Source organism: Leuresthes tenuis, unplaced genomic scaffold, assembly GCF_036924035.1.
Source record: "Leuresthes tenuis unplaced genomic scaffold, fLeuTen1.0.hap1 SCAF_11, whole genome shotgun sequence".
NCBI classification, from domain to species: domain Eukaryota; kingdom Metazoa; phylum Chordata; class Actinopteri; order Atheriniformes; family Atherinopsidae; genus Leuresthes; species Leuresthes tenuis.
Window position 1 is genome coordinate 5,205,447 of NW_027325365.1, and position 27,914 is coordinate 5,233,360.

A 27,914-nucleotide genomic window follows, 5' to 3' on the forward strand; every position below is an offset into this window, starting at 1 on the left:
AGAAAACAAGTTTTGTGAGCAAGAGTTTTAAACTATGTATAAAAAGACTAAAATATGCATTATACCACTTTTTTTTCAGTTTTCTGTGACATTTAGGGGGTAATATACCATTTAATACTGCAGAAAGCATGCCAGTGGATCTTAAAAACGAAACCAAAACCTGAAAATACGATAGAATATTTTCTTTAAAGAAATGTGATCTGATTAAGATGCAGTGTCATGAGTTTCTTAATGATAGAGTAACAAACTGCCAGGCAAAGATATGATTCATATTACAAATTCTGACAGACTTGGAGTTCAGGAGAGTTGAGGAGAAAAAAATGGCCACGTTTAATGTAGAATACATGTTAGTTTGAATGTTATGCTGTGCCACTTCTCCAACCACACAGACCTGCAGATTCTCTCTGTGGACATAAATATTTCAGAGAGTTGTTGTTAGTTTCAGTCTGCTGAACTTGACAAACTCGCAGAGAAACAGCTGGCACAATATCTAGAATGAACTGTCTGAGTTCACAACACAGATAGTTGAAATAAAGTCCAACAAAGCAATCTGGCTTCAGGATTCTATGTGTTGTTGCCTGCACAAGAAGCCTTTGAGGTTTGATTTAAATGTAAAAAATAAATATAAAAGTTGAAGACATTAGAAGAGGTTCTTTGCCTGACAACTTTTGTTTTGCGCTGAAAGGGTCATGTCTTCCTCTGTGTGAGATCCTTTAAATTAAGCAGCCACATTACCTTCAGGAAGGTAGTTCTGATTGTTATATCAGTCAAAGTGTATCTCATGTGCACAAGGTTTGTGGAATGAATGCAAAAGGTCTTTAAATTTTGTGAAGATTGAAAATGAACTGGAGTGGAACAAGTTGTGACAAACTGCTCAACAAACTGTAAGTGAAATAAGAGTCGGTCTAAGATTGATGATTGTTAGAAAGATGATTCTTCAGTGCAATTTGTCAGTCATAAAGTATTATAAGCTAATGTGAAAATACTCAGAATATGACAGCTTAATTTTCATCCTTCCTTTGCAGACACGTCACATTTTCCCCCTAAAATAAATACCTAAATAGGCCTCCAAACCACTGACGTATTTATCACCACCTCTCTGTGGTCTGAGGAAAGCTTTGCTCTAAAACACAGCCTCATTTTCTGCCTTTAAATGCTGTGCAGCTCAGTAGCCTAGAAACAAGTGTGCTCTCTCAAATCATGTGAGGTCAGTCATCTGAATCATGTAGTTTACCTGTCAACTGTTTGTGTATGAGCCTTAGGACAATGAGCAGGAAAGACTTGTCTAAAACGACAGGAGAAAAAAGACCCTCTCTATTCACTCCAAAAAGCTTTAGGCACTGCAGTCATATTATAAATGCAGCATGTTCTGGAAAATGAGCAAACTCACACAAAGATATACATCATGACAGAGACATCATCTGACAGGAAAAGCTGGTATAATGAAAAACTCTTGGTAGAGCAAAAAAAGTCTAGAAATTGAATTATTCCATCAAAGGTTATGCCTACAATCAACTGAACAAATGCTGAAAAATTCTAATTATGCATTACATCTGTTTTCTGTCCATGTTTTGTTATGTAAGTTAAACACTGTACGGTCACTGAGCTTCTTCTAACCAAAAAAATAACCCGAATGGTATCATTAGATCATCTTAAACTGATCTGAACATGAAACATACAGTACCTGAGGCTGTTAGGACTGTAGTAACTTTCAGATCAAGTGAAAATCTTGTTCGTTTGATGGGTTTGCTGTGAAAGAAAATGGCGGCAGTTCTTTACCGGGATGTTACATCCTGTGTGATTCTGCGAGTCTCTGCTGAGGTCTGCAGGATATAAATGTTGTCATCAGAAGGTGTGCAGGATGCTCTCAGCAGAGGACTGTGTACCCAGCAGCTTGGACTGTTGGTTCAGACCTAAATGCTGAACTGATTAATAGTGCACAAGCATTGAATACCTCTAACTTTCCATAGATGCTGACTGACTGTGTAATTGGACCCTTATGGGAACCTTCATGCTGGTAATTTAGTAGCAATCCATCAAGTGAAGTCCTTCTAATTATTGTCTGAGGAGGATTCCACAGTGTCCAGAGGTGTTTGGTCTGAACCAATCTGGTAGACTGACTGACAGCAGAAACTCACAATATATAGAATATACTTCTTTTAGTTTGTTTGTAATATCTGATGATGTCTACACGGGGATTCAGGCTCCAGATTGGATTTGTTATTGATGCTATACAGACCAAATTTAACTGTACAGCTTATAACATGCTGCATAACTTGTAAATGATCAAATCATTCAATTTGTTTGCAGATATTCCAGTAGATGCTGACATGGTGAACGGTTAAGATTGGCAGCTGCGAAAGGAGACATTTTAGGTAGAGATATACAGGACCAGTATGTTTTAACCCACAGAGGACTGATGATAAATCTGCATCCACATTCAGTGGGAAAGGCTTTAATTAACTTATTTTGTCCCCATGTTTAAAAGATAACACCTAAAACTTTTAACTCTTAATCAGCACATCTGAAAATGTTCTTAAATGTGGCTGAATAATGTGATTTCCATTCACTGGTTTGTAGCTAATAAACTGAGGAGAGGAGTGTTGTTAGATGGAGGTGGTTTATATCTGCCCATTTACTGGCTTGATTCCACAATCTTTTTCTGCTATTGGCAAATGACTGTGACCCCCTTAGAATATTGAACAATTTCTTTAATCTTTTTTGGCGGTTGCTAAAATGAACTGTCTTGTCATCTCTGCTTAGGAGCTCAGCCAAACATACCAGGATGAGCACTGCTTTCTCCCCTCTAGCTGCACATGCACCTCTGTGATTACATTGCACAGAATCCCTTTTACACATAGCAAACATTTTTCTCACATAATTGATCAGATGAATGATCAGCCATTTCTGCTTCTAAAGACTAAATATGGTCAACACTTTTTGACATGAAAAATTGAATCACAAAGATCCCAGCTGAAAGGGAGCCTTGCCCAAGGCGTGCAGTTTTGTTTCTGTCTTCTTCCTTGAACTTTTGTTCCTGGTTAGCAGCCACAATTCTGTTGATCATACCCAGCCAAGTAAATGGGTGGACTGGAATCCTGCAAGTCCCAAAGGCATTAATCTCTCTGCAAAGTCTACTGTCTGAAAATGCAAAACTCTGTCCACAGAGAACATAATTATTCATATCTAAAGTTTGGCAGATTTTCCTTTGTAGAAACAATGGGGTTCTCAGTGCAATTACTAACTTGGCAACATCAAACTATTTGTTATCAAGAATAGCATCAGAATCTGGTCATTCTCAACGTATCTCAGCAGACTGAAATTAATATCTTTATTTATATACTGTAGTTAGCGCGGTCCGAGTTAATAATGTAATCAGTTCCAGCCACTGTCCCAGATGGCACTTTTGATTTTGTGCAGTAAGTTCAGGGTAGGTGTAACTTCTATTACAACTGGCAGGTTGTAAAATAGCTTTGTCATGGACATGTTTCGCATTGAACCATGTGAAACTAGTGTTAGCACCATGGGTGGTTGATATCGAAAAATAAGGAGAGCAGAAACACACAACCAACATGAAAAACTGAAAAAAGGTGCAAACATTCTAAAACATTGTCAGCTTACCTTGTTCACAAGCCTATCTTAACAAGCGACAAGCTCTGAACTATGAAATGGAATTTAATGATGGAGAAAAAAGGTATGCTGTCCCTTGGATGTGGGCACATCCAGGAAAGTTAAAAGGTAAAACCCCTCTGCATATTTGACTTGAACCAGTAATCAAGACTTCATATTAATGCTGTATATGGGTGAGCCACCATAACATCCCCCTTAGAATAGTGAGCTGCTGTTTTGAAGCCCGCTGGGTCTATTGAGCTAGAAGTGAACATATTTGGAGAAGTAGGTGGAGCACAAGTGACACTTGAAACCTCAATGGGCATAATGATTTTGAAGAAGGATATCTCTTGGATTTTGGGAATTTCAAAGGGAACAGCACACTGATCAGAAGCCGTAATACAAGCTGATGATACCATAATGACTTTGGAAAGTGTTTTAACTCAGTATTTCATGGCAGAGGATGACATTTTTTTCTAAAGTCTATTGCAGTCAGAAATTAAACCAGAGCCTGAAAAGTCATCAGCGGTTTTGCTTTTGAGGTATTTCTGCATTGGCTTCAATTTTGCAAGTGACAACAATGATGATGTGCAATTTTCTACACTTACAGCCCAGTCTCACCAGAAATGGTAAGAGATGAACATTTGTCCTGATGTCCACGATGTTGTGTTTTCACAATCAAGGCTCCAAGATTGTAAGATAACAAAATTTCAGGCTATGGTTCTCAGGCTATAAACTGATCATGCATTCAAATTATTTCAACTCTTTGTGACTCATGAGTTCACACACAGACACACACAAGCATGCACAGAAGTGGCATTAATGCCCCATCCTGTGATAGCAAATTAGAGGCTAGTAGCTTCAGGTTCCATGATTGCCAATTATGTTTTACTCAGCTTCTTTTCAGAGACTGAGTGAAGTACTGTTGCAGGAGTTATCACGGTTGGCATCCTCATTGTTGATTATCGCCACATTATCATTCTGGGTGGTGAAATATTGATTTTTGCCTGTAATTGTGGAGAAATCATTCCCATAAATATTATGCGGTTCTCGCTCAGCAGGACATGTGGGACATCTTGAGAAGTGGTGGCTGCATCTTTAAAAAGGACTCCCTTCACCCAGTGACACTGTTGTAATGCAGAAAATAAAATGCATGCCAGAACACATTTATACATTGAATATTTGTACACACACAGACACATTTTTTGCCAGAGAATTAATTTATTAAAATATTATCTACATATGCTCATTTTTTATTTGTATTTATTTATTTATTACCCTTATTTATTACCTTTATGTATTTTTGATTAAGCTATCTATGTATGTTGCATTATCAAATGTTATCTAATTTTTCAAATATTTTTTTTAAGATCAGATTTATTGTCATGTACAGGGAAATGCACGAAATTTGTCTTTTAACCCATCCAGGGTTAAACACACCCACATGCACAGGGTCACACACATTCATGGAGACAGATGCCATACACTGGAGCGGTGGGCGGCCAATCACAGCACCCGGGGAGCATGGGGGTACTGGGGTGGACTGACACCCCTCAATCTTTGAGTCGCCAACCTTCTGGTTACTGGACAACCCACTCGAACGCCCTGTTGCACGCTTGAGGTCTTGTCTTATGGTTTTTCAGAAAGTGATGAAAACAAATGATGTTTCTTTGCAACAGAAGGGAAGTAACAAAGTGCCTAAAGATACTATTTAAAACTCATTCTGTCTTTCTTGTATAGACAAAGCAATGGTTCATCCCTTGAGTTAGGTGCCTTTTTATGCTGGAATGATTCATAGGTCAGAGTTGGGGGGGGGGGGGGGGGGGGGGGGGGGGGAACACATTCCTCTGAATATGCTCAGATACAAGGACTTTGAAAGACCTTTAGAAAACCTGGAGAAAAGTTTTCCAAGCAAGTCTGGCTCCTTGGAAGCAAATATAAGGAAATGAGGGATGGCTCAAGACTTTTGCATTGTATTATAACTCCAACCAAAAGAATTATTCTCAATAATAACATACATTTTGCTATAACTGAATTTCAGGAGAAATGTTTTAAGCCGCAACTCCGAAACCAAAGACAAAGGTAACAACAACACCAAATTGACTCATCATTGTAAGTGAGATTGCTAAAACATCTTTCTGTTTGGAAACATTTTAAGTTAAACATACAAAACGACCACAATAACTGACATCCAAAACTTAAATGGTTCTCCGACAGCAGCCATCTCAAAAAGAAGAAACATGACAGAGAAGACATGGACTGGTCCAACTTAACTTTCTAAAGCAAACCTAGTATTCTCAAGCCAAACCCCAATCACCAAATGTGCGTCATCATGTTCTTAATAACTAGGTGTAGAATATTTCAGCATATTCACAAAAGAGGGAACAATCATGGCAGCTCATGCTGATCCAGCCTCCTGAGGACGATGACTTGGACTGACTGGTATTTAGTCGACACCAAGGCAGAAAAATTGCTGTAATTATGTGAATTCGGCAGATTGTTGAGCTGACTGGAAGTGGATCTACACATGAGGCGCAGTGTGAAAAAAGTGAAAAGCAAAATCAACGTGCGTTTTTGCAGTTTTCCTGTGGGGAGGGGCGAGCTTGGCTCCTGCTGATACTGGAATGGCAGACAGATTGGAGAATGTCTCACCGAGCTCTCTGAGCGGGTTGACATGCAATGTGTGTGTGTGCAGAATGTGGCTTAAAAATATTCTCTTTCTACTTTAGACATTGTGTCTATGCTTACTGATACTGTATTAGATCTATGTAAGTGTAGGACGGTGTGATAAACACCATAATAAAGGCTTTAAATAAATAAGAGAGGCTGCAGTAATGTTAACTATATGCAATGTTTAGCCATCAAAATACAACCCACTACAGCTAAAAACTGTGCGCATAGGTTACAATTTAGGTTAAATACTGGTCCCTCTTTTACAATGTGGTTAACGACAAGTAACATTTACTGCTGCTTTGACAGTGATTGGACAGTGATTGTAACAACTCAGAGATGGTTGAGATCATCATTAAAGAAGACAGTAATCTCAGGAACGTTTGGGGTCAATCTTATTCTATCTCGTTCTTTGGTGTAAAACACTGATACACAAACGTCTTTGCTGTGGGGTCCTTACCAAGCGAGAGCGCTGTGACCAGCAGCGATTGAACACCTGCTGCGTAATCACAAGGAACAATCATGTGCAGCAAAGTCAAAGTACTCGTCTTTGCAGCTCAGATTTTTATTTTTTCTGACAACATTACGAAAAGGATGCCCACTGAGACAGGTTTGTTTATTCCTTCTGATGTCATTTGTAGCATCCCGTTCAGTTTTTGAATGAATGAAAAGAACAGACAGGTCTCGTGGAACAGCATGTGAACAACATGCCAAGTCATGTTGCGTTTTCTGCTTTTCATTACTCAGCATGTACTGTAAGGAACCAGCTGCCAGTATATGTCCGGGAAGCAGACCCCCTCTCTAACTTTAAGATGAGATTTAAAACTTTCCTTTTTGACAAAGCGTATAGTTAGGGGTGGCTCAGGTGAGCCTGAAACACCCCATAGTTAAGCTGCTATAGGCCCAGCCTGCTGGGGGGCCTCTTATGTCACACCTTTCCTCACTTTGCTTTTTTTCCCCCTGTTTAATTTCCCCCTATGACATTATGTACAGGTGACATTATTGTGGTCATTAGCTTGTGTTTCCCTGTTCCGACAGGTATCCCCTGAATGGTGTTACGGTGTTTGTTGTCCCCTCTTTTCTGTCTTCTCAACCCCAGCTGGTCGAGGCGGATGGCCACCCTTCCTGAGTCTGGTTCTGCCAGAGGTTTCTTCCTGTTAAAAGGGAGTCGTTTCTCTACACAGTCGCCTCGTGCATGCTTAGGAAGGGAGATTTGGACCGAAGAGAAATTTCAGTGTAATCTGTTGGTGTCCTTAGCGAGGAAACTGTTTTTGAATTGACTCTGGTATGAATGAATTGGACTAATTTTGAATGTAATTAATTGGATTTGATTGGATTATGATTACGATGGCTTGGACTCTAATTGGCTTGAATTGGACTGTATTACTGAAGTGCCTTAAGATGGCATTTGGTGTGATTTGGCGCTATATGAATAAAACTGAATTGAATTGAAGGTAAAACACTGCCCTATACTTTTACCATTACCATTTGATGTGTCATTTTTATAATGTAAAAAGATACAGAAAAAGCGTAAAATGTCAATATGTGACACACAAAATGTGCCAAATGTAATGTAATTTAAATAGCATCTGACCTTTTATTTCAGGATGTTTTAAAGGCAGGTTCAACAAAGCAATTCATTCTTTCTCACTGCCAAAAGAAGCCTTGTTCTCTGTTGCATTGTTCACTCAGTGCGTTGGACCTGAACATTTCTCCAAAGCACACGCTCAGCAAAATTTAACATGTCAGCCTAAGTGTTATATTTACATCACTGACAAGTAGAGCTGGAGCCAATAAATATCTGCAACAACTGCAGAGTCCTCAGATGTGGGACTGAGTGCCAAATGTACCATTTTACACTGAGGACACGAGCCAGATGTAGGTGGGTGTTAGTGGAGTTTTTCTCCATTTACATTTACATTTAGTCATTTAGCAAATGCTTTTATCCAAAGTGACTTATAAGTGAGTAACCGCAATAGAGATTCAGCCCAGTACGGAACCATGGCAAAAGCACTAAGTGTTAAACCTTTTTAAATGACGGAGTATAACTAGAACAGGTACAGAAGTGCAAAGTAAGTGCAGATTTGGCATCTTGAGTTGCTGGAGGTGGTAAGTGTGGAAAGGACAATAGACAAACCATGAGCAACTTTATCTATGCATTTTAAGGCTGAATATTTTGCAGATTTTTGGCTATTTGGAGATAGCATTTGTATTGTATGGCCATGATTACAGTTTTAAGCTAATATATACAGCAGTAAAGTTACTAGAATTTGAAGGGAGAAGCAACATTCAGAGGAAGATTAACTTTTATCATTATCATTACCTACACTCATCTGTTGATATATCAATTCTTTACCTATTTGACTGTTTTTAGTCATTTAGGCCAGAATTTTCTCTGCACATAATAGTCTGAAAAATACATGTACAGGCAGAAGTTCTAGAATCCACCACAACATCCTCCCTGTATATCCGTGTCACTCGATATCTTCTTTTCCTCCCATTAGAATTAGCTACTAAAGGGTGCTGTTGGAATAAACAGGAAGTGAGTCTAAACCTGAAAAACACAATGGCAGCTGCTGCTAATGAAAAGTTTCTTCTTTGACTGAACACAGCAAGTTCTGGTCAGAAAAGGAAATTCTGAACGCCACATGTACAATAAACTGCAACCACGTGCTTGCTCATTTCAAACAAATGTGAATCTAATGAGCTCAATTCATGCAGTGCAGCTAGATTTCCAGCAGTCAGGAAGCGGTGAACAACAATGCTCAAAAACAGAGAAAATTAGAAATTGTACATAAAATATAGCTTTTGTACAATACAATAATGAAAATTAGCTTCACTGATAATTACCATAACAATAATGCCAAAACTGAAGGGGGAAAAAATATTATTTAATTGGATACATTCTTCTTCTTATTGAATATTTTGGATTTTGGAGAAACCAACTGAGGCTGTTAACCTTTAATGCAGAACATCATTTATGGATTAAATAAGAATAGTTGCAGCTCTACAGTTACCCTTAGAAGGAGGTGAAATTGAAAACATAAACAGCTCTGTCTGTCTTTCTCTTGTTTACATGGTGAGGAGCAGGCACAGACGCCACCATGTAAGGTTGATTAGTGTTTGTAGTTACTCTGGAGCGGAGTTCAATATATGGATTTGTTTATCTCCTCTCTGCACCCCACAGGAGGCACCTCAACATTTCCTGCTCTGCATAAAACCAGGAGGTTACATAACTGACAGAGCAAAACTGAGACAGCGGGTAGGTGTGGAGAGTCTTTTGTTTCCTCCCGTCAGCACTATTGTGTAGCATTCTTTTCCAATACTGTTGTTATCTCAATAGAATGCTCATTTTGATCTTCAATAAATCCGATGGCTCACAACAATTGATAATTTTTTAAATCGAGACATCTAATGTATTTGAGAAATTCAGGAGCGAGTGTGTTTACAGGAACCTTATCAGAGTTTGACCCATAATTAAATTGAGGCATGTCGATTGTCTTGTTTCTCTTTGATATTGTATCATCATTACAATATGGCATTAAAAATCATTGTGTCGTGGGTCCTTCAGCAGAAATCGTCCTCCATATTTAGGAAACAGAGAACCAAAGTTGTAAAACTATGTTTAAAAACTAATCGGTTGATTGTTCATAACCTTAAAAGCAGTCATGGGGCTTCCACTAGGATGGAAATACAGTTAATATCAGATCAATTCATAAAAGCATTTCCACAAAGGAGTAAATATCCCTCTCAAGTGCTTCCTTTAAAAATACGTCCAAAGGAGGAACCAAGAGACACAAACTTCCACTTCTTGGTTGCGTTCAGTCAATAACAAAAACAAAAAAACATTTTACTAAAACACCTCCTGGTTGGGTTTTGGCGTGAACATCACTTAGTTAGGTGTTGGAAATTTCAAACTATCATGGCTACAGCTGAAACTTATTCATTTTACAATCCTACCTTCACCTTAATGGGGGTCATTTAGCTGAATTCCTTGGTGACATGTCAATACAGCAACATGTTACAGAAACAAATCACTTCCTAAGTGGGGTTAGGGCTGCATGATGATCCCTGGTTCGAATCCTGGGTGGGGTTTTTTCTGTGTCATGTACTCCCACTTCCTGCCATTATCCAAGCATGCATGTTAAGTGAGCTGGTGATTCTAAACTGACTCTTTCATTGTCGCCTTGTGACCCTGTGAGGATGTATGCCATCATGATTTGCACTCATAGTCAGTTTTTATAATTTTCAAATTATAAATTGTCATTTCTTGCATTAACAAACAGCTGTTGGGATCATTTCTGGGAGGAGGAGAGTTTCATTTATGAATAACAACTGGTTTGACAAACTATGACCATGGTGTGTTTCAAGTAGAGGGCTGCATTGGGATTAGGTCACGCCGGGTCTCACGGGACCCAACTCAAATCTCGCGGGAGCGGGCGGCTAACAAAAAAAAAACACTGCGGGATTGGGATGTTGCCCAGCGACAGGATGTCAATAAATGATGTGGGAAGGAAGCTCAAAGAAGGTCTTTACAGCACAAAGACAAAGCAAGGCAAGTCTGATATTTGGAGAAGTTTCTCAATTGTCCATGCATCTCTTTATTAATAGCCTATAAAATGACGTGTTTTCTCCTGCGGGACGGGAGAAGACACAAAATCAATGCATTTCTATTATTGTGCGGGCATAAATTGTCTTCCGGGTGCGGGCGGGACTGTAACACACACGTTGCGGATGCGGGCGGTCAGAAATTCAGCGGATGAAGAAAACAGTCCCGCGCAGGGCTCTAGTTTCCAGCATCAAGCGCTTAGACTCTGAAACTTGTTCATTTTAAATTTGTTTGCATTTTTTTTGCAGCATAATTAAATCAGTGAAGCCACTTTAAATCATTTTTATGCACATGTCTGTTAAATAAAGGCCCATATACATAAAGAAAATTACAGGTTTAAGTTTTTATTTCATTTAATAACATTTCCAACGCTTCTGGAAATTAGGTTTTTACGTTCTATAATCTTCCTGAACATCCAATTGGAAGCTGAGTCACAACCACACTGAGTCAACAGTTAAAACTGCTCTCTCAATAAGTCTCATTGCACTTCTACATTGTTTTTTTTTTTTGCTTAATATTATTGTTTTCCCGCTTTATTTTCACTTAACACTAACCTGCCTGTTTCTGCCCTCCAACCCAGCCCTCCAACAATCAAATGTGACATAATGTTCTAAAAAAAAACAGATCTGAAGTTAAATCTTTCCTCGACACCAGACTGAACTGTGTCTGAAAGCATCGTCAGCATCAGCCAGTAACACACTGTCAGTTATTACAACCCACTGCAGCTGCAGCTCAAAGTATCATTCACTGAGGCAGTTCATCAGGGAATGATAAATAAGTTGTGAGATCAACAGCTTCCAGAAAGATCAAAGCACATCAACCTGAAAGCCTCATGTGCCTCCCTTCCTTAGGGGAGAAAACACTCTTCCCTCAACGCCCTTGCAGTAATTAATTTGTCACGTGAGCTAAAATTTCTTTGGTTGAAGCAGCAAACCACAAATCCCTGTGTTGTGCCATGGATGAATGTCACTATTTATGAAAAACATCATGTCATGGCAGAAAAGAAAAAGTAGGAAACGAAAGGAGCCTTTGAAAGTACCCAGCATGCTTTTCCCTTTTATTTCTAATCCCCAAATACGTACATCAGCTTGGTATAGGGGCACAACTCTGTCAAAACTTTCAAATTAAGAATGTCTCCTCAAGTCTAAAACACACGCCCACCTTCTGCTCACTATCAGTTACAACATCTGGCTTGTCATCTGTGCGGTTTGAAGAACATCACAACTAATGGCTCAACCATGAAAGGTACCACCTGGGAAGGTATTTATCTTCTGTTAAAACTTTGCTCATTATTTTCAGTGGATCTATAAACAAACACAATTCCAGTTGGCTAATATACTGTAATTGAAAATGCATCAAGGGATACATCTAAGATGAAGATATCTCTAAAACCAAGCCATGATTGAGTTGAGCATACATGAGTGTCTGCTATGGTATTACCAATCTCTTACCAAACACAAGGCTCTGAATAATGTTCTGCATTCATAACTTTACTGCTGGCAGCTGCAGATATGTGCATGTGATAACTTTTAGAAACGCCTGTGTGAGTGAAAAATAAACCAGACATCTGAGCCATGAGCATCCAGCCACCACATCAGGATTTGTGTCACACATCCGGGTTGGTGCTTTAAGTTGACACTTGAAAGTCAGTGGCAGTTATTTCTATGTTTAAAGATTTCACTTTATGGGGGGATTTTAAATGGTTGTTAAGAACAATAAGATGAAGGGAGAAAGAGGATTGTATCGAGAGCCAAAGACGTTTCAGCCTCTTCAATCAATCAGACCACTTTATTTCAAGCATGACATTCCATTAAGGCTTCTTTCCAAAGAGTCCTGGGTGTGGTTATACTGAGTGCTCCATCACATCTCAGTCAGTTTGAAGATAAATTTCAGTCCCACATTATAGATCGAGTCTGTAACAGTTAGGGCCATCTATATGTTTTATAGAATTACATGAGAACAAGAACTGATGTGTTTTCATTACATTAGAATAAGGAATTTACACCAAAACAAAACAAGGTTGTCTTCTTCTTCTTCTTCTTCTTCTTCTCCCTCTACTTTCTACCATGTTGTACTGGCATGCTTATACTGTAGCCCAAAGCAAACGTTGACTCTAGAGCTGGCCTCTGGCATATTTTGCTGCCACTGTGATATATGGGGGTTACGGTGAGGAGGTATTCCAGGCCAGTCTCATCGGAGAGCATTTGTCCTCTCACATAGTATAGTCACAATCCATGGTTATAGATGTGAGATGTACAGTAAATATGCAAAGACTGTAGTTTACTTGCTTACGTGACATTTGCAAAGCAAGAATATGAAAGTATGGTAAATGCCTAACCTTGTATTTTGTCACATGTAGACCTAACGGTTTGAAGGTGAGCGCACAGAAAAAATAAGGAATCTCAAGTGGGAGAGACACAGAAAAGTATAATGACTGTCAAAAACATTATGTAGGATCAGTGTCAACCCAGCGATCTCGTGCACATTAACCCACAAAGGTCAGTGATTAGTGCCTTCTATAATCCCCTCCAAAGTCCTAAACACCAAAAAGACATTGAAATTGGATGTTATCGCACTGGAACCTAAAACCTTGATGTGATGACAAATTGAAACTCAAGCCGGGTCTGAGTAGGGAACAGAATAAAGAAAACCTTAAATTTTGGTTTGTTAAAAACAATACAAAACTACGCAGACAACTCATGTATATTTCCTCCAGTATTTCTTTTGTATTTTAGATAAGGATGTTGTTCTCAAAGTCACACTTATACTTAGTCTCATCAAATAGAAATGGTTGTAATAAGCATTTTTTTAAAAATCCATTTGGGGAATTTCTCCGATAAAATAAGTTCTGAAAATTTCATTTTTAGTTTAATGAAAATTCAAACTAAACTAATGTGAGAGCAGAGATGTCAAGGTCAGCAATCCCTTTTTATTCTGTCAAAATAACATTTAATAGACACAGAGATGTGTTGAAACATGCTCAGCTATAAATGGAAATGCAGTATCTAAGAAAAAACTGCTTGTACACTTCTAACAAGCTTGAGAGTTAATGTCTGAGCTCCTTTATTCTCCAACACAGCCTGAACCCTCTGAGACAAGCTTTCTGTCATTTCTTTAAGGAGTCTTCAGGAATAGTTCTCCAGGCTTCTTGAAGGACATCCCAAAGCTCTTCTTTGGATGCCGGCTGCCTTTTGTTCCGTTCTCTGTCAGATGATCCCACACTGCTTCAATAATGTTGAGGTCCGGGCTCTGGGGAGGATTCATCCCTCCATAAGACCTGTTGCCACTGATTTTTAGTCCACTTCTTGAGTCATTTGGCATAGCTCAGCCTTTTCTTCCTGTTTCCCTTCCTTAAGAATAGCTTCTTGATAACTCAAGAGTGGCTGTTGAGATAAGGCTTCAAGTCAAGAGTAGATGGATCAGCTGAGGGGCTGATAAATCTCTCAGGTCCGTTGTCAGATTTTATTGAGTTGTTTTTCCTCTTTCTTAAAGACATCACTTTCACATACTGATTATATGCTGTAGATATTTTTAGGTCTGGAACTTCTTCTTTTGTCACATCACGTCCAGTTTCCTTAAACTTTTTTCCTCTGAACACACTGCACATCATGCTGAGTTTTGACAACTTTTTCAGGTAATAGCTCTTTGGGAATCATAGCAAAAATGCTATTTTTATCTGTGAAACAGTGTTCTCTTTTATAGATTTATCTGAAGAACTGGGAACAAATGATATGTCTTTACAATGGGCTTCCATCAACAAAGTCCCTGAAGATCAAATACTTAATATTTGTCTTTGCTAAGCTATATGTTAGGTGTAGACACAACTCATCTCTTCCATTGGGTGCCTTTTAATATGACTCAGTGATTTAAGAAAGACCCTCTGTATGTCTACTATTCAACTATTGTTCAAGACTACTTAAAACTAAAGAAAAAAAAAAGAAAAACAGAGTTAATGTTCAGTGAATGAGAAGAACTAGTTAATGCTGACTGCACTTTTTTGTAAGATATTGCTCATCTTGCGGGATGTAAAGCAGTTAATTTTATCAAAATGTGTAATCATACAACATTCTAATAGTCAAATAATTATTCTACATGAACATAATGAATAATTCATCACTGTTGATACATTTTTGGTGCGCCAAATGTACCACCTGTTCAAACTAATGGTGACGAGAAGTTAAAACTCCAGGTCCCACAATGCCTTGCGCCGCTCGTTGGCGTGTGTTCTGCATGCAGTAGGGACAAATGTAGAGTGTTTGTAGGCGGAGAGTCAGTCGGCTCTCTGTTGAGCTCTGTCGGGCAGCAGGAGGAGCCGACAACGACAGAAAAGACCGATTCAAAGAAAAGAAATGAGCGTTGCTCTGTTGAACAAAATGGGGTTTTGAATTGTACCGGGAGAAAGGAACGAAAGGTTTGTGTGAAGGCTTGGTTTTAACGTGGACAGAAACGGTGGCCAGCGGACAAAGCCAAAACCCCCCAAAACAGCAAAAGGAATCGGTAAGAGGTGAGAGGAAAATCGTTGAAGGCTGTTAGAGACGGTAGAAACTGTGGCGAAAATATTGGCGAAATTGAAGTTGAGGGAACAGTTGTGGTGGACTGCAATAACAGGACGAGCTAAATTAGTCGTTTATTTTCTTCTTTTCTCCTCCAGCGTTCAGTTGTTAGCCAATCTAAAAACCCAAATAGGTGTAAATCGTATCCCATCCGAAATGGGTGAGGTTTGCCTGGTCATACAAAAGACTTGTGCTACCTTTTTCAGTCAGCTGAAGTAGATTCGTATCGTTTGCTCTCATAAATGTCATTTTCGGTCGCCTCTTGCTTTGAAACATGCTGAACATTTAATGTTGAGAGCTTTGTGTTGTGTCGGAGGCAGGGAGCGCACTGGAGAAACCGAAAGGTGGGAATGTATCCCAGCCCGTGTAAAACCTTGCTGCTTGGCAGCGTTACAAAGTAACAGCAAGGCTGTGCGTGTGTCTGGGTGTGTTTATGTGTGTTTTCTTGCCTGGGGAGGCAGGCGAAAATTTCAAATGTGCTGTACTGGTGAACTGCTCAGTTGAATAAAACCAAAAAAACAACAAAGATGTGATCAGTATGAGGTCTAATTTTATGCTCTCAAAGATCTGCCATCAGTGCACTTAACACCAACCTATTCAGTCCTCCCATTTGGACCCTCTACCTCATTCTCCCCCCACTGCTCAGGACGGATGTGGACTGTTTGGGATTTGAAGCCACATAGGAAGGAAGAGGGGATCAGTGGATAGACTAGAGAAACTGGACGAACCCCTGCCAAGAATTTAGTTGCAGGGCATGCATGCAGGCATGATGTGATGTGGGTTGTGGAGGATGAAAGCGCTAAAAACCAGCACACCTTTTTGTAGCTCCACAAGGAGTCTACACTTTATTTGTAGGCGGGAAAATATTTCCAATGGTGATGTGCATGAGAGCAAAGAGGGTCAAACTGTTGCTGCTGATGTTGAGATTTGTTTTGAGATGCATGTCTTCCGGCTCAAAGACAGAAAATGACGTTTCCAGACACATACTCGACTAGTTAAGAAGTTTATTCGTGAATTTCATTGTCCCAAGTTTTTGATTCTTGTGCTTATTTGGTCACTGTTCTCTCTGTTTTTCAGGGAAGGAGCCAGGCTTAGTATGTTATTGGAGAAAGTGACTCTGCACTGGCAGGCTCTCCCATGTTAATGTAATGGAAACACGCTTTTGGTCGGCAGCATCTGAAATGCATCAGTGGAAATATATCAGGAACTCCGATGGCTAATTGTATCAAGTGGTGGTGGCTTGAGTTTGCCAGTGGATGCACTCAAGAGCCAGGTGCCCTGCCATGCCCAGCACCATGCTAAGGCAACACATGCATAATAACAAGGAGCACTCAGTTCAACCAGTGGGAAAACTGTGGAAAAAGCTGGTGGAAAATCTATGATTTGAGCCTCAATTTTGATCTTTTTTTTATTTTGACCTAGATATTCTGTAACACACTATATCTTAGCTGATTTTCCTGCTATCTGCAGCAAATCTGCATTCTTTTTATTTTTTTTAAACTTTCACTCAAAATTGCATCCTCTCTGGCTTCTTTTTAACATCGGTACCAGGGACGCCTAAACCCCCACCCAGTTCACCGAGAGGTGCATCTGCAGCTGACAAAATGGATGTTCAAATTTACAGCCAGCGTCTGTTGGAGTTGGAAATGTTTGGGGTAGAATGAAAAGACCCCTATGAAGAGGATTGGTGGAACAGCAGCACGAGTTCAGAAATGGCCCAAACCAGTTTGCTGCAGGGGAAGCGCTTTTATTGTCGGGAGTGGGTCTTCCACAAGATCCAGCATTGCCTCCAGGAGAAAACCAACAGCCTCGGTGGAGTGACGAGCAATCCCAGTAAGCAGCCCCCACAGGTGCCTGGTGGGGGTGCGTCCATCCCCAGCAGCCTCACAGCAGGATCTGCAAAATCCGGTAGCTCCTGGGGTGTGTTGTTGGTGGGAGGCCCTGGAAGCGGGAAAACTGCACTGTGCACGGAGCTGTTATGGCCCACGTCAGGCCAGGGAACCCACCGTGCTCTACACCAGCAGAGCCTGGCTTTTCACTTTTGTCGGGCAGATGACTCGGACACCCTGTGCGTTGGCGGTTTCATCCGAGGTCTTGTGGCTCAGATTTGCCGTAGCGGGCTCTTGGCGGGTTATGAGGAGAAGGTGCGCGATCCAGCTGTTCAGAGCACTTTGCAGCCTGGAGAGTGCGAGAGGAACCCCACGGAGGCTTTCAAGAGGTAAGAACTCACTCACAGATAGACATGAATATAAGCATCTTCCTCTCCTCCTCTTAGAGCTCGACGTGCTTTAAATGTGACTACAGTCAGATGCTTTTGCCAGTTAATTAGCACACCTCTAGAAAGTAGATGATTGCTAATTTGCGTAGTCAGGATGTCAAACTGGTTTTTAATAAGTTGTCAAGCAAACATTTGCTTTCAGCTTCTTCAATCTGAGGATCAGCTTTGGACCCAGTTTTTATGTGGTTATTAATCAAATATCGAATATTGGAGTGGGCCAAACAGAAGAAATGGACTTGTAATGATAAGTCTTATAGGAACTATTGCTTGTTGCAGCCCTTCACAGAATCACTGAGCATTTCGTTCCTTGGAAATTTAAAAACAAATCAAACAAAAGAAACCCCGCCGGCTTTAGAGGATTATTTGTTGAATCTTTTGCCTTTTTTTACGTCAGTCCTGTAGTTCCAGGTGGTGATGGAAATCTAGGAATTTGCTTTGCCTAGAAATGTAAAATGCAAAGCCAGTCCCTCCCCCTCTCCACCTCCTGACCCTTATGCACCCTTCCCCCATTTTTTTCCCCCTGCTTGCACACATCCCAAAGCTCCACCTCAGTAGCCTCTCCTCTTATTTGATGTCATGGTTTTGTTGGTTTTCCCCCCTGCTGTGGCACGATGGGTGGGACTGTCCCTGCTCGACTTGTCATTCAACAAACCCCAGATATTTTCTAAGTTGCAGCCGAGCTCAGGTGGCCGGACGCTCATGACGAAGGAGCTTTGAACTGTGACTGACTCACAGGCCTGAGTGACCTGTGCTACAGAAAGATGAAGTGCACATGTTCAGCCGAAGTACAGTAGGTTTGTGGGCTTCCAGCACCCTGCCTGGGCATGTAACGTGATCAAGATGGGCTGTTTATTGTAGGCAGAGGCTTTAAAACGAGTTGCACGTGAGCGCGCGCACGTGCGTGCGTGCGTGTGTGTGTGTGTGTGTGTGGGTGACTTGGACGACTTGTCTACACAGTACAGGTCAGGCTGTCTGTGTAACAGGCTGGAACGAAGCACTGAACACACACACACACACTCACGCTTCTTGTCTGGCCATCTGGTGACACTTATTGCACCATCTCAACATCACACACGGGAGGTGGGGGGGGGTAAGCAGGTCAAATGTTCGGTGAGGTAAATCATTTTTTAAAAGCTCACCAGAGTCAACCGCTCATCTCACATTTTCTAACACACCCACTCAGGATGTTGGTGCTCTTGTCATCTGCTCGTAATCATGTGGTCTGTAGCGATGGCTCTGACTTCGGTTTGACCCGTTTAGATGAAAGGCAGGTTATTGTTGGGACATAAACAGAATGAACCCAGCAGCGACAGGCCACTCACTCCCGCTCTGCTTTGTGTCACGCTGGACGTCCAGGCTCTTTCGCAGACACAGCCCCGCCTCATCCAGCAAATATTCTGTCACACTCGAGACCCCAGGCCTTAAATCTTATTATCACCGCCTCTTTTGTTTGTCAGCCAAATGAACACTTGAGTGAATGCCTTATTGCCATTTCAGGTGTAAAAGCTTCCCAGGCACTGTTTTACACAAACAGCTCCCTCGCTGTTCCAGATGCTATCTGGTTTCAGGAAGCCAAGATAGTACTTTATATCTGGCAGTGAGATTTAAAAAAAAAAAAGAATAAAAGCAGAGCAGGACATGCAAAAGCGTAAAACTTTCAGCATTATGACCACTAATTTCCATCAGGAATAAAAGGATCACAGCGTGGTGCACACATTCTTTTTACACTTCTAGTTCTACGAGTTTCATGTAGTAGAGGGTCTTGTTTAACACAGATTTCTGACCCTCCCTCATGGAACCCCCTTCCAGCTGTGATTTTAAACATTAGCTAGTGAGTGAGCGCAAGGGGCCCTGCCAAATTCTTTTGCCTAGTCAAAGACAAACAAGTCTGTTTGTTGGTCGTAATCGCCACGCATGTGTTAATACATTGAAACTGTTTCATACATGAGTTTAAGTCCACTCAACGTCCCTTTCGTCCAAACTTTCGCCATCGCACACCGCTAGACTTTGTTCATTTAAAACCAGAGTTTTGCAATCTTCAAATTCCTCAACATTCCCCTTCTGCTTTTGATGTGCTCGAACAGAATCGTGCCCACATTTTATTGTGTTTTCAGTGCTTATGTGTTTTATTGCTGTCCGTTTTAAGTAAACGGGAGCAGCTGTACCAGAGGAAGAGTGTAGTAGCAGTAAGGAACAAAAGTACTCGTAGGTGGAGTGATGGCATCGAAGTAAGGCTAATTATGAACTGTTCGGTCTGTACCTCTGCACATCTTGTTGTTGTCGACTTATCACGTGTTCTGGATTTAAATCTGCAAGGTAAACATCCCAAATACAGAAGTGAAAAGTACATTTTCCTGTGAACTCTACTGATGATTAATTGGATAAACGGAGTAGTTCCTGGAAGTTCCTGAAATTATTCAGTTGAGATGGTGGTGTCATAGAAGAAGAAAATAGATGATAAATAATGAAATTAGCTTCATGTATTTAAATCAAATACAAAGTGGCAAACTATTTCATTTAGCCTAATGTTTTCTGTTAGAAATCCAATCAAATGAAGCTCTGTGGCCTCATCCAAAGCATTCTGTGGGTGTTTTTTTTTTTTTTTACATTGTTGCTCCTCACAGTTTCCTTCGCATATACCTACAGCAGTGAATGAGAAAACCATGCGTGACATGTGCTGCTCCAGCAAACTTGGACAGTACAGCAGGTGAGGTTTAATGCACAGGGCGAGAGTTTGCTTAGCACAAAATCTTCCGTTGTCAGAACAGTTCATGTCAGTGTTCTGTGGTTGTCAAAAACATGCCAGTCAGGATGGGAGCAGCTGAACACTTCTACACAAGTCTGAAACACGGCCCGCCAAAACATCATGTTAATCAGCTGTCATAACGCTGTTGGACACCATCACCACAGACGACAGCAGAGCTTTGATTTTAGCTGCTTTAACTCAGAAATGAGGAGTTGTGCTGGTTGGAGATCTGGTGATTCTCTTCAATGGACAGAAGCTGTGGTTTTTCTGGAAAGTTGTAGTTGTTTCAGCGGCTGACTGCGCGGTCAGTTAGAGGAGAAGATGCAAACATGTGCCTGGCTTTACAGAAGAGCTGCTTATCTGCTACAACACCACAACATACTTATATGAATGACACGGTCTTAATTAATGTCTTGCTTGTAAAAGAAAAAAAAACTGTTACAGACAGAAGCAGCATGACCAAAATTCAGAGGTTTTTCAAATGAGTTTGTTCCTGCTGTATGGGCTCTTCAGCTAATAGCAGTGGTCAGTGCCTCTAAATATTTAATGCTGCACTTGTCAGGATTCTTCTGTTAACGGATCACAGACTGAGGAAGGCCATCATATAAGAGCAGATTGCCTTCTGTTTTGTGCCCAGCGGTTAAAGCTAATTCACCGTTTCCTCAGCCGTGGGTCAGGGTTAGTGCGATATGAATTCCGTTATCATCATAACTCTGCAAGAGTCCAGCAGGTCCATCTGTGGCTGACTCCTTGCAGCCAAAATATCTGTAACCATGCAGACTGAGCATGCCAGTCACGTGTGCGCCTGTACCCATGTCCATTCAGAAAAGCAACATAGCAGACTAGAAGTAGCAGAGAAGCAGGGGACTAGCATAGATGCTTGTTTTTAGGAGAGACTTTGCAGAATTTGAACTTGTACTCACCTCCACAGTGTACTTTAGACTAATTAAATGCCCGTGTATTGCGTGGTTAACACAACTGACTACAAAGCTAGAACAGGTCCCGATCAGTTTGTGGACACACAAAACCATGCACTCGTCCATAATGTGACTGCTGGGAGTTCAGAATTGTGGTGGGTTGAAACGCTGATGTCAGTCACTGCCGGGGTGCTCATTCAGAGGCTGCAGTCAGGTTCTCAGACAGGAGTTATTTTTATTATTATTGCTGTTAGTTCTCTTCATGCATTTCCTATTTTGGGACACGTAGCCCTGGTTATTAGCTGGTGAAATCTGTCTTTGTCATGATTTAGTGTAAACTTTTCAAACACATTTTGATTGTATTTTGGACAAAAAAAGCCATTGAAATGCCCACAGTGTGCATTCATTTGTCCTACACCAAACACTGATTCTATTACAGGAGGAATGTGTCGTTGAGTTAATTTTAACGAAACAGAAAACGAGTCCTTTTGCTTAATTTTGAAACTGATTGTCAGCCCCTGCCCCTGATTGTCAGGCATTTTCATTTCATGTGTTCCACATGTAATGTGAAGCATGAGCTGGACACATGAGGCTCAGTTCTCCTGATATAGTCCAGTTTTGTCTTTCTTCTGCTTGTCGAACAGTACCAGCTGATGTCTCGTTCAGACCATAAACTCGATACTTTTGAAGCGATGACTTCCTTCACATTCATTGCCATCCATGTGTATCATCAAGGCTTTTGCTGCTAAACGAGGCTCCATGCATGTGTCTGTCTTCACATTATTCAAGGCCACTGCCATGTTTTGACTCCACTTGGAGTCAGTTTGTGCTTTAAACAGCTAACCGGCCTCCTGTCACCCAACATGCCTTCTTTTCTCCCATCAGGACAAAAGAGCTGGCTTCAAATGGGTGGAATTAACCCAGTCGCACTGAAGCCGACAGTTTTTTGTTGCTGATGGGACAAAACTATTTTTTTGGGATAGGTGTGTGTTCGCGGGGTTTTGTTGTTGAGCTGTTCTCCACCGAGCACGAGTTTAGTTTGTATTTGCTGCTATTTCTCTTTAAAGGACACAGATTTTGGAAATGATGAATGATCATGGCTTACATTTACGAAGAGGATTTGACCTTTCATGGCAATGTTTTATTCCTCTCAGCGTTTCTGTGAAGGAGGAAATTGATTAAAGACGGTTAGATGTAGATTTTTTTTTTTTGGCCTCTGCATCAAACATTTCTTTATAAAACTTTATATTGTTTCTAACAACTGTTGTTAATTCAGTTAAGTAGTGAGTCCAGACTGGGATTTGTCCCAGTCTTTAGTAAAATCATCATTGACAGTTTATGAGTTGGAGCGTTGTGTATTTCTTTTCTTTCTCTTGACTTTTTGACTGATGCACGTTGGGCGGTCCTCTTATTGGGGTTAAGGGACGTTAAATGAAAGCAGCTCCTTGGCTTTCATGTGGCGCACTGCTGTGGAAAACATGCTGCAGATTAGGGCCACATTTCAGAAACAAAAAAAGCAGCTCCCAGTGTGACGCATCAGCTCCAATTGAGCAGATGAGGGGAAACGGCAGCACTGGTGCGGCTGCAACGATGACTCAGCGATCTGATGCCAGCATCTGTCTCCACACCATCAGCTCTGTGTGTGCGCATTTTTACCTTTTTAAGGTGTATTTGTGGGTATGTCTTTACATCTGCTTATGTGGGTATAAATCTCATTCACATAACAGTGTTTCCTGCTCGTAACCTCGTGTAACACCACAGTATGTGGAACTGCAGCGAGGGGGGACGCTTTAGCTTCATTCTTATTTTATTTTTTAATCTTTTGTCTACAGAATTTTAAACAATGGTGAAAACGGTGCCTAATGTGTGGAATCTAAAGTTACAGCCCACAACCCAGAAATACTCGGTTTACAATAAAGTAAAACAAAAGAAAGCAACAAAGCGTAACGTCTTGAAAAGGCAGAACCGCAAATGTTTACAAAGGCATCATTATTGTAAATGAGCTTAAAAGTCAAAAAATGAAAGCTCCCCTCCCTCATCAGGGTTGGATGGGTGCGTTTGGGTCCTGTGTGATTGATAGTAGGCTGGCAGCGTAAGCAAACTACCACACAGCTGTGATCACATTTGGACTCAAATACTGCTAAATCCTGTTTTGTGGACGTAAATATGTCATCAGATTTTTCTAGCTGAGCACCATCAACTTTAAACCTTTCAGAAAGCTGAGGAGCATAACAGCAATGCAAAAATAACAAGCCTGGCTGAAAATGTTGTTTAAGTACAACCAGAATACTCACTGCGCGTGGCTGAGAATGTTACTTCAGCAGATTTGATCAAATTTTAAGATTGTTTTCAGATAATTGGCTGAAAGCTTCAGCAGCAGCGTGTTCATCTGTTGTGCCAGAGAGTTCACACTGCTGGCCTTTGTTACAGAAAAGCTGCTGATTAGAGGTAAAGCTGCATACAGAATCTCATCTTGCTTCATGCTGGACAGCGTTGAAGTTTTCCTGTCGGTTGAAATCCTCTCCAAAGTGTATTTTTGTAGAGACTGAAGCACATTTGGACACAGACATGTGCATCTGTGTGTGATGAGAACTGGTGCAGATTTTTGGATGGGGGACAAGAGAGAGAGGTTGAGAGGGATGAAATTTCAGATTCCTTTGACAGTATTGGATAGCTAGTCAGGAATGCACACCTCGTCTGGGGTTGGAAAAGCTTTGGGGGATGTGGGATAGTTGAGGTATGTGTTGCATTCAGAGTGCGTACACCTTGGCAAATCATTAATAGGCACCATTATAGAGGTAAACGGATACAATGTGAAATGAGAGATCACATTTTAATATGAATTTGTCCGCTTTTAGTAATTAAATTGGAATATGACATGTGATAAGTTAGCTGAAAAGACCATTTCTGGAGAGATTTGTACTCAGATTTCAGAAGGACGACACACACTTTGACTGAAAAACTATGTGGTCACTGAATGTGACATCCCGTGACCATCTTTTGAATAACAAACATCATAAGACCCCAGTCATCAGATAATGACTCAAATTAGTCTCTCTGTGGCCGTCAGAGATGCCTGATTTTGGAACAAGCCCTAAAGGCAAGAAAAGAAATGGTTGCATTTGTGAACCAAGCAGTCGGCAGGAGATTAAAAATCAACAAAAGCAAGCATTTAAGATAAAATCCTTCTAGGATCATTTATGATTCTGCCTTTTTTTTAGGACTAGCTGACATTTTGTCATGGCAGGAAGTGATCTGTGGAAGGCATCTGTTTTAGAATCCTGACTGAAGTGAAACATGCCTCATTTTCAAATGGGGTTAGAAATCTTTGACATTTCTTGTTAATGCTGATGCTGTAATGATGCGAGTCCTACTTAAATGACAGATGTGCCAGGGCTTAATAAATAATACTGTCTGTGATTATTATTGATTTAAACGAGGTAAGTAAAGAAAGTCCAGTATGTCAGCCAGTACTTGATGTGTTTTTGTTGCCCAAACCTAGCTGTAGTGTTCGATATACAGTACTTTATACATTATGGCAGTTTGCTGTACAAGTATAAAAGTTAATCCCAATAACCACAGTTTACTTATTGCAAACCTGCATTTTAAAATGATTTAAAGATAAATTAATTGTATATCTCCTCCTGGACTAGGCTTAATCAGTGTATGTGAAATGGAGTCATTATTTAATTTAAATCCTTTGGATATGGTCCGTTATGGATTAACAGCTTAAAATATAGTTGTTATGAACGCTCTTCCAAGTAAATTATATTTTCAAAGTAGCCGTAAGTGGATACAGACATCTAATGCTACACTAATGGCTTTGTAAGGCTGCTCTTTGGTATTATGGTGATGCTAATGCCAGTGTGCTAATATATTATGGCCTCTGTTACACGACTCTTTCCAACTATTTAAGTGCACTGACATCTTACAAATGAAAATGTGTGTGAATAAGATATGTGTATCTTATTTTTATGATTTCTAATCAGCTCTGTATCAGTAAACTCTCTGAAATCCAGTTGGGAGAAGGACCTGGCATTGTTATGGGTGGGATCTTCACGAGATGTTTTTATGTATTAGGCAAGAAGTTTGCCTGCTTTACTTCATAAAAGGTCAGGCTCTCAGATGTACCCTGATGTAGGGATGTCACGATTACCCGTTTTCACGATTAATTGATATTAAACTTTACGATTACTTAATCGTTATGTTTCCTAAATACCGTCAATTTCCAGAAAAGATTATGCTGGAACCATATTGGTACATCAGCGCAACTCGCCCGGAACGAAAACAAAGTTACACAACAACGGCGTGTCACCGCTTGTGTTGCTTTGTTGTCCGTGCAGTTGCAGACTGAGTTTCAGTCCCACAGGAGGTAAAGCATGGAAGAGGAAGAGTTATTCCCTCCGAAAAAACGCTTAAAGTCAGCCGTGTGGGATTTTTTGGGCTACCAAAAAATTTACCAGGGTGTAATTTTGGAAGACGGCCTGCCTATGTGTAAGACACGCCTCAAAAAAGTTGCCGTGAAATCGGGCAATACGTCAAAGATGTTTTGCCACCTGCGGGATAACCACCCGGCGTTGTACTCCAGAGTAAAGGTAAATAGTAACCGGGTTAAGTCATGTCAATGTTTACCTAACATAACAATGAATTGGTAGAAAATACTTTGTCATTTTGTCATTTGCCATTAATAGTGTGAAACACCGATTCGGAATACAGTGCAACGGGACAAGTTAAGCCGCATTTACGTAACGTTACGTAAAGCCGAACATGTCTCATAGTGAGTCGTCAAACAGTTTCAGTGTCGCAGGCAATGCCTGTGTAAGAACTTTACATATTTGTTATATTATTTTGTTACGAGAGCATCCAAAGAGGGAAATAAGTTAGAATAAGACCTATAAGGAGTGTTAATCTGATTTTACTCATTCATGGTGTGACGTTAATTAATGCAAAAATAATCGTAATATCGTGATTATTTCTCTGACAATAATCGTATCAAGAAAATCTGTCATCGTGACATCCCTATCCTGATGTAGACCATCACTCCAGGTTTTAGTCATGCCCAAAACTCTTCGATTGCATCGGGATGTTATGCAACATCTCATCTGAAATTTCATAAAATCGGACAACTCCTCATTGATCAAGTTGATATGGACCAGTGAGCAATATCCTAATTTCTGCTTTTATGATGAAAGGTTTGTGGCGCCAGCAACGTCCCGTTACAACAGCTTTGCGCCTGCAACAAACCTTAAATTGCTCAGTTAGTTTGTGCTCTCTTGACAGTTTTAGATTTTGAATTTATTATATTTTACAATCTCAAGTGATTTATTCGCCCTCTCTGAATTTTAAAAAGCAGATGTTAAAAGAAGAATAGACGAAGTTTGTGTGAAGTGTCGCAGCAGCTTGACGTTTGATATTTCTCTCAAAACAATAAATGGTAACCTCATAATTCTGTCAGTACATGAAGTAATAAAGCGTTTGACAAATGAAGAGATCAATACTGACATCTTTGTCGCTATGACGCCAAAGCGTTGTCAGAAAAATGACACGTCTTATGCTCATTTGTGTTTGAACACAATGCAGTTGGTTGAGTTTAATAAGGACCCAAATCTCCACTCGTTTGGCTTGAATTAATGATTATATTGGCACTTTTGTTGTATTTGAAATGGGACTAATTTGCCTCGACGAGCTTGACATCTTCAGTGGATTATCGGCGTAATGAAAGGCTCTGAGCACAAATGAATGTAAATATGCCAGACGGCAGATTATGTAACTGCACTTCTGTCCCCGTGTAACCACTTTGCATCAAACCCTTTTATTTGTAAAAAGCTTAAAAACAATCTTTGTTGAAGGCAAGTACTTATTGGAAAAACTCCAATAAAGCCCCTGAATTCTTCTCGATGAAATGAGAAGAATCCAGCAGAAGTGTCTGAGCCGGGCTGTTCAGAGCTTTTGCTCCCAGCACGAGTCTCTCCTGCTGTCTTCTCATCACTGTGATTACTTTGAGCGGTATGATTGCAATAACGTAATGCATAATGTAAGAATGGCACTGTGAAGTGGGAGGAAGCGACCTGCGAGATAGTCGTCTCTCTCGGTTTGGGTGAGCCAGTGGGTGACTCAGCTGCTGTCGTTCACTTCTGTGGCTCTGCTGACTCTGCAAAGATGCTGAGCAAGCTTCGTTTAAATTGATTTAACGCTAAATGAAGAGATGGAGGCCCTTCTGATGACATTTTCTTTTCTTGTTCTTACTGATTATGGAGGAAAGCTTTGTCAACATCAGTGTGTGTTGCTTTCTGCCCAAAGCTTGGAGCTCCACCCACCTGCTGACCATTCCTTTATCACTATAGCAACGTCGATGCTGTATCCTTGTTAAAGTTTTTGTGTGCGAGTGCACGTTTGTCTGGTTATGTAGCATGGATTTCAGGCCCTGTTGCCGCTCTATAAAATGAGCTGTGCACATTTGTAAGACTCTGGCTCTGTGCTGCCTGGTCAGCCCAGACAGAACATCACAAAGAAAGCTCCACTTTGCTCATTG

At 40.6% G+C, this 27,914-nt stretch overlaps 1 protein-coding gene across 2 annotated transcripts in view; it reads left to right on the plus strand.

Annotated features, from left to right (window-relative positions):
- Positions 1 to 15,155: 15,155 nt before the first annotated feature.
- ankrd50 (ankyrin repeat domain 50) overlaps positions 15,156 to 27,914 on the plus strand; it is a 36,232-nt gene continuing 23,473 nt past the window's right edge. The window contains exons 1-2 of one of the 2 annotated variants that reach the window (XM_072395190.1): positions 15,156 to 15,392; positions 16,519 to 17,659. In XM_072395190.1, the coding sequence (XP_072251291.1) occupies positions 17,154 to 17,659 (506 nt within the window). In that variant the 5' untranslated portion in view covers positions 15,156 to 15,392; positions 16,519 to 17,153. The remainder of the gene's footprint in view (positions 15,393 to 16,518; positions 17,660 to 27,914) is intronic. The other variant, XM_072395191.1, reaches the window with a different exon arrangement.